Source organism: Dermacentor variabilis, chromosome 6 (assembly GCF_050947875.1).
Source record: "Dermacentor variabilis isolate Ectoservices chromosome 6, ASM5094787v1, whole genome shotgun sequence".
Taxonomy (NCBI): Eukaryota; Metazoa; Arthropoda; class Arachnida; order Ixodida; family Ixodidae; genus Dermacentor; species Dermacentor variabilis.
Window position 1 is genome coordinate 110507159 of NC_134573.1, and position 13740 is coordinate 110520898.

The 13740-nt window shown below is 48.5% G+C and overlaps 1 protein-coding gene across 4 annotated transcripts in view; it reads right to left on the reverse strand.

Moving 5' to 3' along the window:
* Window positions 1–13740, reverse strand: part of LOC142585015 (uncharacterized) — a 59050-nt gene that overhangs the window by 10944 nt on the left and 34366 nt on the right. For 2 of the 4 annotated variants that reach the window (XM_075695441.1, XM_075695442.1), the window contains exons 3-4: window positions 11919–12103; window positions 7847–7972 (exon numbers count right to left, since the gene is read on the reverse strand). In XM_075695441.1, the coding sequence (XP_075551556.1) occupies window positions 7847–7972; window positions 11919–12103 (311 nt within the window). The remainder of the gene's footprint in view (window positions 1–7846; window positions 7973–11918; window positions 12104–13740) is intronic. The other 2 variants (XM_075695443.1, XM_075695444.1) reach the window with 2 other exon arrangements.

The following is a 13740-nucleotide window of genomic DNA, read 5'->3' on the forward strand; positions in this document are numbered from 1 at the left end:
CAAAAGAGGCGGTGCATCAATGACCGCATGCACGAACTCTCAAACAAATTTCAAAAGCAAACTAGAGATTGACAATTATCACTGCAGTGCATGCAATGAATGCGGCTGCAAGCCGTCTTTTAAAGATGCAACCTATTTGTCAAAATACCGCGATGACCACGCACGTCTTAATTCCGAAGCCTTTCACATTCATAATAGCGGCGAAGTATGTGTCAGCCTTCCCTCCATTTCTCTCCTTGCGAAGGATATAGCCTTCCTATCTCATCGATTGCAATTTATTGCCCCATCGTATTCTAAATTTTCTATTACTTTTGTGCTTTGAGATAGCAGTAGACTATATATGTGATGACTGAAAGAATAATGACACTTGGTTGTTGGCACTGTGGTATGTGTCCCTCTCTTCGTCCTGTTGTTTAGCACCGTTTACTGTTCATGATTGCGATTCGTTGAGCAACAGGTCAAACTGCCCTATCTTGAATTTCGCGCCAGGACCTCGATCAGCACCAGTACGTCAGTGTGACGTCGCTGACTTCAAAGAGACACAAGCGGTTATGAAAAATTAAAGACTGTAATAAATAAATAAATATGTAAATAAACAAGTACTTGGGTAAATAAACGTCGACCCCTATCTTGTAGTGCGGACATCTTCGCGCACGCAGCAACGCAGCCTTTCTTTCAGTTTTGTCTGGCGGGGCAAGTTTCCACTCGCAGCATAAAATGCCATTTCGTAGTGTGCGTGTGTGTTGCAGAAACGTACTTCATTCATACAACTTCATAATCAGCTGAAGCATCCCTTTAAAAAATGTATTATTTCAACTAAAAGTCGACAGGCTGTACATCCCGTTGCCTCTTGCGTGTAGCGAATCCGACCAGCCTCCGCAAAGCTAAAGCCTTTCGAAAAAAAAAAAGGCACCGTCACCGGCACCGACCGGGAGAACTGGACCTCGGCAGCTCGTCTTCATCCTTCGCCGGCGTCACCGCACGCGCCATTCCGTTGCTGCAGCTCAAGCTGCTGCTCGAGTGTCTCCGAAAATATGTTTACGCCTCGCGAGCAGCTGACGAAAGACGTCGCGAAGTTGTTTCCTCTCTTTCGCTCTCCATTTTTTCTTTAAGTTTCAGCTGGCAACCACGGCGCACTATAGCTGGTCACGCGACGGGCACGCACGGCGGCGGGGCGCCACGCTTGACCTCTCTCAGCCCGTCCAGCTCGACGCGGAGGACGTTCTGAAACTGAAGCGGATTACGTTGCGTCTCGCAACCAACCTCTTCCTCTGCCCTCTACACTTCATTCCTGTTTTCCTCCTTTTTTTTTCCTTGCCCTCCTAACGTCTCGTTATTTCTTCACCGCTGCCGCTTCTTGGGAAAAGCGATCCCCCGCGTTCAAACACGATCCTTCGCGGCCATTTGCTTTAACTTTTGTTTTGGGGAACTCTTTTCTATTCCTCTCTCTCTCTCTCCCTCTCTCTCCCTCTCTCTCCATCGCTGATTTGCCTTTCGGCTGTTTGTTCAGCGCCGGTACGTTCGAGCGCCTCGACCAAAGGTCTCGCTGTCCTGGCTATAGGAGGGCTTTAAACCCCCGTTCCGTGCACAGCGGGTACATGACGCATAGAAAGTGTCGGAGGTCTGAACTTATCTGCTACCAGACGAGCGGAGTGGCACGCTTCTGAGACCACAGGCCACGGGGCACCGCCTGCGTGGTGGTGGTAATGTTGGACCAGGCGGATTTAACTTGGTAGTCGATCGAGGCTTGGCGATTGCTTCGCCTGTATACAACGCGCAGCTCTCTCGGGGCAGTTTGTCGCTACACGTCAGCTGTCTTCAAGTTTTACCAAGATCGTTTGGCCTGGTTTCGTAATGCAGGCGTGCTCCCACGAGCGTAACGTACATAGCCTCGATACCAAAGCGCATCCTACCACCGGCAGCAGCTCAGTAGCCATGTCATTGCGCCCATGAGCGCGAGCTGACAGGCTGGATCGTTGCCGCATCAGCGTGTAACCTGCTCTCGGAGCACGTCATAGAACCCCTAGTAGTCAAACTTAATGCGGAAATTTATGTCTCGTTATAAGATAAAAGTATTAGCACATAAAAAATCTGAATTATTGTTTTTAGTGGCCCTGTAAAGAAACAAAATACCCGAGCTGGCGCAACGCGTTAACCTTTAGTGACCACGGGAGTTACACAGCAAGAGTGCCCCTGTAGTGGACGTATCCATTTCGTCTGCTGCTTAAGTGCTTATTGGCGATTTCGGCTCGCTGCCGCGGATGTGCCTGCCCAGCGCAGCCAATCAGAACTTCAACAGCAGATGAAATGGGCATGTCCGCTATAGGTGGGCTCTCACAAAATACCTCCCCGGGGAAAGGAAAATCAGGTCCGGTGCTACGCTTGTCCAATGCAAACACTAGCAGCGATGTAGGGAAAACGTGGTGCTACTTTCATTTTTTGCTGCCTCCGTCTGTTCCAACGCTAGTGTAATACAAACACTAGCACCTATGTGATGAAGACGCGGTGCTCGAAATGCGCGCACACGTGAAATGGTCACCAGTCTCGCTTCGTTGTAACCCTTGAGCTCAATGCGGCAAGAAAAAATATACAAAAAAAGAACATCCGAACCTCGACGCAAAACAAAAGTTGGTTGCTTTCCACGAAAAACAACAGAAAAGAATACGAAGAATGACGCTGTGCAAGCGTCTGTCGGTGCGTCACAAAACCCGAGCTCGACGCGCGCGCCGTAAACACGACGCGTGGACGCGGGAGCCGGTCAGAGGCGCCGCGAAAACCGAGACCGGCTGATAGACGGCGACGGTGGCGGCCAGGGGAGCGCGATATAAAATAGCATCGCACGCCCCCGGTCGAGATAGGGGGGACCGCCCTTATCTGCCCTATTAAGGGCCTTCACGAGCGCAGCCCGTATATACGACCCGACGAGGATTTAGCTGAACGCCGAAAGCCAGGCTACTGCACCGCGTATATATGTAGAAGGGGCCTGGGAGAGGATGCGTGAACTGAGATCTTCTTGAGTTTTCGCGTAAGGCTACCACCCGGCTGCTGCTCAAAGTTCGAAAAGGAAGGAAATGCATTTGTTTCGCGGCTTAAGAGAGGCTCTTCCACTCGGGAGCTTTGAAGACTCAGTGTTCCATGAAAGACCCGGAGTAATCCGGGAGAAAAAAAAAAGAGTTATATGCGTGCTGATTGTATACCTCCGAGATACCGGAATGATAAGACGTTTGCTGAAGCACCTGCACCTAAGAGCGAAAGAATTGCCGACTGGGCTCGCCAGGTAAATCCCCTCCTGGTGCAATACTATCGCCACTTACATACTGCCACGTCAGCGGCTCAGTGGCTAAACGGCGTTCTGCTGCACACGACGCCGCGGCAGCCTCATGAAGGCTCGTTCGCCATGCTTCAGGGGCGCGTTAAAGAACGGCAGAAAGTCGATATCAATCCTTACCTCATTTCAAGTACGGCTTCTTTTACATACCCCGTGAGTTGCTCAGGACGTTATCGTGAACCTTCCCGAGGGCATTAAACCGGCCAAACTCAAGACCGTTAAGAACAAAAAAAAAGCGTCCAAAAACGGGGCGATAAGGAGAAACAGGCCGTTTTCGGAAACGAGGATAGTTGTACTGTGGCCATGAGCGTCGCCGGCGCGGGAAGAAAGAAAAGCATTGCTCGAGTACCTCACTGCGACTTTGCCATTCACAGGCTTTTGCGTATTTTGAATTGCGCTCAACGAGAGCTCCATCTCTCCTATTCTTTCTCATCTATTCGTCCTCGTGTCCCTTTCTGTTAGTGCAGGGTAGCAAACTGGACTTGCGTATCGTTAGCCTGCCTGTACTTCCTCTCCCATTTACCTTCGTCGAAAACACGTGATATATACCGCTCTAATATTACGGTTACGACAAGTAGCCAGTGCCGAGCCTGCGTTTGCGTGCGCCGATCCGACACCTGGATGTGGTGGTAACAGTACCAGCACAGCGAAGATGCTATGCTGAAACTACCTGCAAGAGCGCCACCCTTACGTACAAATCATGTGCTGTTATGAGGGAAAGCACCTCACTTATGCTCCACGCCATTCACTGCCCTTACACCTTATGTGCAACGCGATCTTCCGAAGAGGCATCACACGACTGTTTCTCAAACCAAAAGCATTCCTTGAGGAGGATTAACCAAGGATGAGCCGCTGCAGGGAGGAAGCCGGGTTTTGGGCAATCTACTTCTGGACAATCTTATGTTGAGATAGCTCGGGCTGCGCTTTCTAAAATAGTACGATATGAAACAGGGCAGGAGAAACGCAACTCGAAGTGCTGTAATCGCGTGGTGTCCACTGCTCCTTGCAAATAGCAGATAGTATATGTCATATCTAGTGCTCAATAACGACAATTCCAAGTTTAGCATGCTGGCCTCTCGCGTCCCCGAGTCACTTCTATGGATTAGTGTCGTGAGTAAGGCTAACTGCACTTCTCTATGTCAACATGGGCACATGCAAACAGCACATAGTCTAGAACGCCGAATACAGTCCTACAGGACTACATTTCAGGGCCAGGTTTCTAGAACCCGTTTTCTTAGAGTGATGTTAGCGCGGAATGTAAGTTACAATGCCACGGTCACCTCCGCCTGCAATACTTCTTCGGCTGTCCCGCTACCGCTTGAGATATCCTGAGCGCATATATATATACACGTTGTCAGGGCAATCATTGTTGTTGTCCTCTTCTGCCCCGTTGTTGATGCTGCTTGGTCCACCTGTCTTGCTCTGCGCCTTTCTGTTATTCCTTTCCCCAGCACAAAGTAGCCAGCTGATACACTGACCAAGCTTTCTGCCTTTTCCTCTCTTCTTCTTACCTCTGCGCTTGCTCCGATTTTGATTTGATTTATTTGATGAAATTTAAAACGCTCAAAAGTTTCGTTGCCGACTTTTCCCCGACATTTAGTTGCATGCACAGAATGGCGCGATGCATTCTGATGATTCTGTGTATGCATTAGACAACGAAATGTCGGGGGAAAGCCGGGAAAATAAGAACATACTGGCTTATGATTACGCCTTAAAATAGTTAACACACCGGTTTACCTTTAGCGAGGTAACCATCAACAGGTTCTACGCTTGCGCGTGGAATAATAATAATATTTGGGGTTTTACGTGCCAAAACCACTTTCTGATTATGAGGCACGCCGTAGTGGAGGACTCCGGAAATTTTGACCACCTGGGGTTCTTTAACGTGCACCTAAATCTAAGCACACGGGTGTTTTCGCATTTCGCCTCCATCGCTTGCGCGTGGAATCTTACGGCACTCTCACAGGGTTATATTATTCAATTGTCGCAAGAAACACCGTAGCTATAAGAGATGCCTTAATAGGGGGAGTGGAGGGGGCGTCAATTTCGACGGCCTGGGTTACTTCAAAATGTGCTCTATAGTCTCAACCACGTGACGCGATTTTGCATTTCGCCGCCACCGGAATGCGGACTACGCGTCCGGGAGCCGAACCCGCGTTCTCATGCTCAGCAGCAGAACGACATGTGCCCTGAGGCACCGATCCTCCAGGCAATTTGTTCTTCCTACCCTTGAGTGTATTTTGGTGCAACGTATTACAATGTGAAACTTAAATAAAAGCCGTCACGCGAGAATACAAAGCATTCAGCTTCGAAACTACATTTCAATGGTACTATGCTACACGGTAGAATGAGAGAGAGAGATAATTTCTTTAATGAACCTTGAATAGGTTGCCAGACGGGCATGACAAAAAAATGAAATGATACGTACAGTGCACTCCTCGACCTACAAGGAACACACCACAAAACTCAACGAACTAAAGCATCTCAATGAGACCATTCTGTCTCCGAGGAAGGTTAAACGTACTTTCGTTGCGGGCGTCGCACATGCAGCATTGGTCCAAAGGTCAAGCACGTGTCGCAGCTGGTATTTCCGTTACTTATTCTACTACATGCCCAGAAGTATTCGGTCTAGTGTGATTGTGAGTTGCTAACTAAAGTTGGAACGCAGCGCGCGAAGAATGCCTGCCCGAATGACATCGTTAATGCCGCGTTCATCAGCATTGGCTGAATACAATTTTGGCTACTTCAATGCACGAAGGTTGTGGCTTCAGCTGCGCGCACGAGGCTTGCTTAAGAACCACGTAGTCGGTTCCCAGCTCGCTGCCAAAAGAAGAAAACGACACAGAGCTGCCCGGCGACACGTTGGCGTCGCAGACATCCTAGACGCGGCGGCCTTACTCAGGAGCATGCGGTTATGATCAAAATCTTGACGCTCCGGGTTATCGCAGAAAGCACCGAGTCTCCCAAGGGGGAGGGGGTTGGGTCGGTTGTACACAGCACGGACTGGCGTCCCCTGTTGCTTGGATGACTCGGCTTCTGGTCGCTTCAAAACCGAGAGGAGACCCCAAGGTTCGAGGCAGCTCGCCCGGCCTGATAACGTCAGTCAGAGACTCGCTGCTCGCGTCAAATGCGCGCACACCCGGTCTGGCGAAACTGAATGTGCAAGATCGCTTTTCATGCTCGACCTCACCCTTTTCCTTTAATTTTTTTTTCTTTTGATTTAGCTCAGGCGTGTAAGTATACCCTGCGGACGCTCTGCGCAATTCAGAAGGCTACGACTTCTACGCGCGATGCAGTGAGAACGGCTGGACCGTAGCGCGAGAGTCTTTACCAAGCTCGTCGCCCACCTTGCTGAATAACAGCGACACTATAAAAAGAAACGTATGACTATACTTGTTCGGAGGACGCGTTTAACATAGAAGCAGCTTTATAGATTGAAAAGATAAAGAATCAGACATTGTGGCCGATCTCATGTGCACTGAACTTATCACACACACACACACACACACAAATACTAACACACATACACACTAAGTCGTATATAAAGCCGCCACAAACTTCGAACGGGACGCGAACGTCGGCTATAGATAAAGGCACAACAATGAGAAACGCCGACTCAATTTTTGACTGTTAAATCGGCTCTCTAAAACTTCTTGGTATTTCTTGCAACGATCATGCGATGGTATAACCGACATATACATACTGGTACGCTCGCTTGTTTGAGTTGTCCCTGTCAAGAAAAGGTCGCTTAATCTTTTTGTTCAGAAATGGAATATGGTTTGTATAGTCTTACGTTAATTCCTACAAGACGCTGCCACACCCAGTGATGTCACAGAATGCTTGAGCACGAATCAAAAAGTGTCATCGCTGCCTTTCCTTCTTGCCCCTGTGCCCAAGGTAAGCAGGCCCCCCCATCCTGTATTCTAGAACTGCAATCTACCAGCACAGTAATCTTGGTAACCTTAATACATCTATGTAGTGTTTCTTTAAGTACCTAGGGTTGTCTGATGAGCGTCTGGTCACTATTTCATTAAATAAAGGACAGTATTTATCATAGTGAGGCCGTGGCCGGTGCTCCATTACTCATTTTAGCTACATGGGCTAGACCTCGCTATCATGTTTTCGGCACTCAGTCAGTGCTCGGTGAAAAAAAATAAAACATTCAAGTGTACTTCTACTTCACTCCTGGTGTAAATTTTCGGCGACGACGCAATCAGGAGCCCATTGCCTTACTAAATGTTGGTTCTTTTTTTAATATCTGGTCTATTAGACTTGGTTAGACGAGGCGTCACAATTTGTCGCTACCAGCGGCCAGTACGTCGGCACTACGCAAACGCCCATTGCGCATACCGTAATACCAGGCACACTAGAACTCTCCATTAGCCTCGTTTACGGATCCGGTAACCTGCGTTTCTTCAGCGGTAATTCGTTTACGGTAAAGCTGGAACTCTCCCATCTACGCCCCCCTCCTCCCCAACCTTCATATTTCCTTCAGTATCAAGTCATTAGTGTACGTACCCCATGTAGGCGGAAGTAGAGGCCACAGGCGTTGCACACAGGCTCGCCGGCGTTGTTCCTCCTCCACAGCGACGTCGTGCTTGTGCTGCAGTTGGAGCAGGTCAGACCCAGTCGCCGCGCAGCGGACTGCAACGCGCAAGAGGAAAGGAAATGAGAGTGAGCAACACTGCTGTCAATACGGGCAGCGAGCATTGCAATTAAGGTTGCCAACAGTCCCAAATTTAGCGGGGCATTGCCGACTTGATGCAGCAGGGGCAGTCAAGTGTCCAGACTCTTGCTTTCTTTTTTTTTTCTTTCTAGTGCATACGAATAAACAGACCAGAGTTCCTTTTTCCTGGCAGCTCGTTTTCAAAGTCTGCATTTTTTGTTGTGTGTGCGTGTCCTGTTGCATCGTCATAAACATAAAGGCGCCACCTTCTTATTTATTTTTTTTTCGTAGATCTAGTTCTCTTATAGGCCCTAATCGTTCACAGTACCTCTTTTCGTATTGGGAGTCATGTTAGTCAGGTGACTATACTACACCTTTCTCGTAAATCGCGACACGAAAGAAACAAACAAATATTGATTCAACTTCGTTGCACCTACAGACTTACACCGGGTCGGTCATCACCTGCCACTGAAATCTTTTGGCAGAGGTGAACTAAAATTAACGTGGCGATAAGAGTGCGAAATTCGTAAGCACGAAAGCAGCAAGTAGACGAATTATTATGTAGACTTCCTATACAGTTTTTAGTGAGCGCATTGCCTTCTTGTAGACTATATACACTGCACACAGATAAAAGTCAGTAATACAGTTTGGTCTATTTGGACTGTGTGCGTTGTCAACAGGAAGTCAAAATATTTTTGCAGACAAAAAAGTCGCATCTCTACAAGCTGCATACGACCAGTCTGTATAGACTTATACAACAAAAATATCCTCCAAGTTTCTCTTAATAGTTTAGTTGAATAGATACTTTGAATAGAATAGAATAGAATAGAATAGAACAGAATAGAATAGATACTCTGAATAGATACTTTAGTTGAAACAATGCAGCATTCACTGCCTTGATCGCCGCATCAATCTTTGCAACTAGTATATTTCCACTTCGTTAGGAAGAATGTATGGCGATTAGATCAGTTCGGTGTCGCTGGCGCACCAAGCACTAACGTTTTAACTCGTTTGTTAATGCGGCATCACGTTGACGTAACATTGTAAATAAAAACATTAAGTCACGACTTGGTGGTAAATGCGAGTGAAATGCATTAGCATTACCTCACAGCTCTTTGAGGTCCCGCATCCGTGATTTACACCGCATCCACCACTTTGCAAAGTGTTGTTAAGGATCTCACTCGACACAGGTCCGCTGACAGGAAATGAATCCAATGAAAGCATCGGGGAAACTATCTGTGGTTCAAATTTGAAATCTAATTGGAGGAATCGATATTTTTGGATTTATGCGGCTATATATATATAACAATTACATCATTTGATTCAGAGCCACGTCCCCCCTTGTCACGTGCAGTAAGACCTAGAAATCTACTACGCCGAAGCGGAGCGTTAACAAATTTCGCCGGTGCACAAACGATCGCGGGTAAGAAACGCCTTTCTGGGCTTGTCTAATGCCACAACTTTATTGCGCCTATCAGCGCGCCACGATTAGACAGGAAGCACGCACTTAACGAGGCGTTCGCCCTAATGGCAAGAATAACTTCGACAAATCGACCCTCGACAAGAAACAGAGCGAGAGCCTGCCCATAACGGATGGTGCGGCGCGAGACAAGATAATAACGGATCAGCGCAACACAAGCCTCGCGTCGGCGAAAGCCAACGTCATCACTCACGCCGGGTGGGCGCAGCGCGGTCGGGACAAAGACAAACTGTTGTGCGGGGCGCGATCGGTTTCGGTTACACACGCAGCCGCGCCGCGAAGTGTTTGGACAGCCGCAGCGTCATCGCCTTCGTCGAGCGCTGTCAGCTCGCGGCTTCCGCAACCGGTCCACGATGCAAACGCGTCGACAAACGCGCATGCGCAGGAAGCACCTGGCTACACAGTAAAGAAGAATCGCCCATATCGCCAGTGCGGGAGACGTTCGCGGGACGACGGAGTTTCCAAGTGATGAACATGGTGGCGGCACAACGAGGAACAGCCGCCGTTTGGACCTCGTCTTTGGGGCCTAATTTGATATTATAATCTGTGTTCGCAGGCTTCGTGTACACCCCTCGCAGGCTTCGGTGTACACCAGCGATGCCAAAAAGGATGCCGGTAGATGAAGTCCTTAGTAAGCTTAGTATCCTTAGTAGACAACATGCTATAGGTTTGGTTATATTTTTGGTGGTTTTGCATGTCCAAAAACACGATATTTTGAGGCCCACCGTAGTAAGAGACTTCGGATTAATCTTGGAACACCTGTGGTTCTTTTATGTGCGCCCTTAACATCATTAACTTCTTATTCATTGATCATTTTTATTGAATGTTCTTTGTATTCATTGTTTCTTAAAGCGAAGCTTTCTTTGCCTCTTCCTTCGACTTTCCCGCCGCTGCTGTTGTCTGGCATACCGCGTCGGGGGATGGTTCAGGGCGTGTGTACACATGACAGGAGCGCTGTAGAGACGAAAGGCGACGCGAGAAACTAGTTTGGACCTTTGTACCACGTCGAATGCGCACAATACAACTCTGGAGCTTCCTGAGCGTCGCCACATTAGCCTCTTTGACAGCTGAAATCAATCATCGGTGTCCAACGGCAAAAGCATTGCAGAAATTGCAGCGCTTACGTTTCTACTAACGTGCAAGTCCAGAGGGAGGCTAGATAGAATGGTAGACAGGAGGGGGGGCGAGAAAGCAAAAAACGGCTTGAACCGACGCAGTTGCAAAACAAATGCACAACAGCCTTGCCACTCTTCGCTCGCAGTTCTTATACAAGCGGGAGGGGGTATAGGGAAATAGGTAATAGGTGACGTGAGGACACGACAGCGGTTGCTGACAAACGGGTCAAATTTAAGTTCAAGGTAAGGTACGGTACGTTTATGCTGTTTCCGAAAAATAAACACGATGCAAATTTGTCAAGCGGACAACTTACGCAGGGCGTACAGAAGCAGAGCGGCAGTTAAGCGCACCGCAGGGTGTAGGCGACACTACGGAAGCGGTTACGCGTCAAATCAACATTTCTGTGCCAGCCGCGGTATGGTTGCGGCTATGGCAATGACGTCGCAGGTTTGATCTTGACCGTGGCAGTCGTATTTAGACAGGGGCGAAAATTAAAGAAAAATGCTCCTACACTCAGGGTTCTGGACACGCTAAAGAATACGACGGTGTCAACGTTAATCCACAGTTCGCCACTAGGGCGTGCCTCACAATCCGACTGTGGTTTTGGCACATGCAGTCCCATAATTCAATTAAAGTTTAATATTTCTGTCACAATGTGATGTGCCACGTGAGGCAATAAATATGATCAACCCTCTCAGAGGTCATGAAGTATGGCGCACAACAACGCCTGAAGCAAACACGTCTCCCTGTGTGTTCTGCGTACTACGCAGGCGAACAAGAGTGGTGCACAAGGCAACGTTGAAGAAATCAAACATTTGCCGTCAACATCGCCACTAATTATCGCCAATCAAAACGAACAGCACAGAAAGCTTACATCGATTCCCACAGTGCGTGGAATCTGCATATATATTTTTTGAACTTATACTTCCCAGCAGACATTTTTTTTTAATGTATGTGTGCGCCACCATTGAAACCTTATTTTTGTTCAGAACTGAAAAATGGGCGAGTTGGTATGGAAGGATGGCTAAATTCAGAGTTCGAACTACTGGGACACAAGCTAACGCAAAACAAAAGACAAAAAACGGCGCTACTAGCTACTGAAAGCTTTATTCGATATGTTGAAGACTTTATAAACCCGAGATGTCCTACTTCATCAAACGCCATAAAAATAGCAAAAAAACAACAACTGCCTTAGCCTGTGTCTTAGTAGCCGTGCTTACTGCTGTTCCTGGGCACGGTAAATAAATGGTTTATTATTATTATTACTATTACTAAAAAAAATGCGCGGAGCACAGAGTAGAGAGAGAGTGCGAGCCAGCCCTGCTCACCAGTCTGCTCACCACTCTTCGGGGCGTCTTGGCGACCGGCCTGTTGGCGCCGTTCATCTTGTTGTAGAGTCCGCACGCGTTGCAGAGGTAGTGGCCCGTGCCGTCACGGCGCCACAGCGGAGTCGAGATGGCGCCGCAGTTGACGCACTCGCGACCCTCGCCCCCGTAGTAATCCATGTCCGCTGCTGAAACCGCAGAGAGAGAAAGAGAGAAAAAAAAAAGTGGGAACGACGCTCATCCATCAATTTCACAAACGAGCTCGCCGGATCGGCTGTGCAACCAAAACTCTGCCAAGAACCGCCGCAGCGCGCAACGCGCGCGAGTATCGGATTTCCCTTTCCGTGTCAAAGGCTCAAACTCAAATTGAGCTCAAGCTGAAACCGCGTTTTCATTTCTCAATCTGGTCGGGACATACTATAGCAAGCATTTCCTTTAAGGCGAAACTTTCTTTGCTTCTGCCTTCGACTTTTTCGCTGCTGCTGCTGAAAGTTTCCTTATAAGCCGCGTTGGGAGGAGTGTGTGTGTGTGTGTGTGTGTGTGTGTGTGTGTGTGTGTGTGTGTGTGTGTGTGTGTGTGTGTGTGTGTGTGTGTGTGTGTGTGTGTGTGTGTGTGTGTGTGTGTGTGTGAGAGAGAGAGAGAGAGAGAGAGAGAGAGAGAGAGAGAGGGGGGAGTGTTCAGAGCATATGCATACATGGAGGAGCGAGTATATGAATGAAGCTATGGTGGTTTTACGTGCCAAAACCATGATCTGATTATCAGGCGCGCCTCGGACCGCCTCGGTTTCCTTAGCGTGCACCTAAATTTAAGTACACTGGTGTTTTCGACTTTCGCGCCCATAGAAATAAGGCCGCGTTGGCCGAGATTCGATCCCGCGACTTCGCGCTTAGCAGCCCAACACCATAGCCACTAAGCAACCACGGCGAGTGCAGAGAGGATACGGTACAGGAGAAACTCGCTTGTACCTTGCATCACCACAATAGCCTCTCGATGGCTGTAATTAATCGTGACCTCCTGAAAAAGCATTGCAGAAACTGCAGCGCTTACCTTTCTACTAACGTGCAACCATCCACAGGGGTATGTAAAGAAGCCAGCATATTACTAATAAAAATCGGGCCCCTCGGTTAACCCCCGTTCTTCTCGTCCATAGGGGAACTATACAGAATGGTAGAAGTAAGGCAGGACAGGAGGCAGAGAACCGGTAGAACCGACGCAGTCCATACACTCATCGCCGTCTTCGTTCGCCACTCGCACACAAGGGGGGAGGGCGGGAGAGGGAAAAGGGCATCGTGAGAAGGTCAGGCAACGCTACTACTTGGGTGCCTCGATGCGTGGACAAAGGGGCGGGCACCCCCGGCAGTTGAGGACAAACTAGATAAATTTATGTTCAAGGTACGGTACGGTACGTTTCTGCTATTTCTGACAAAAAATTTAAACACCGTGCAAGATTGCCAAGCAGGCAAATGACGCACGGCGTGCAGACTCAAAACATCATTGAAGCACCGTAGCGTGTGGGCGTGGCACTTCCGACACTTCTGTTGGTGGCTTGAACCACCAACACTTCTGTTGGTGGTTCTGATGGTGGCTTTGCGGCATCGCTCGAGGTCGCGGGTTCGATGCCGACCGCTTCAGTCACGCTTCGACGGGGGCTAAATACAAAAATGCTCGTGTACTTAGATTTAGATTTTCGTTAAACAACCCCAGGACGTCAAAATTAATCCGTAGTCTGCCACTCCGGCGTGCGTCATAACGTGATTGTGGTTTTGGCATGCACAGTCCCATAGTTCCAAGTAAAGTTTAACCCTTCTCCCCGATGCGATGTGCA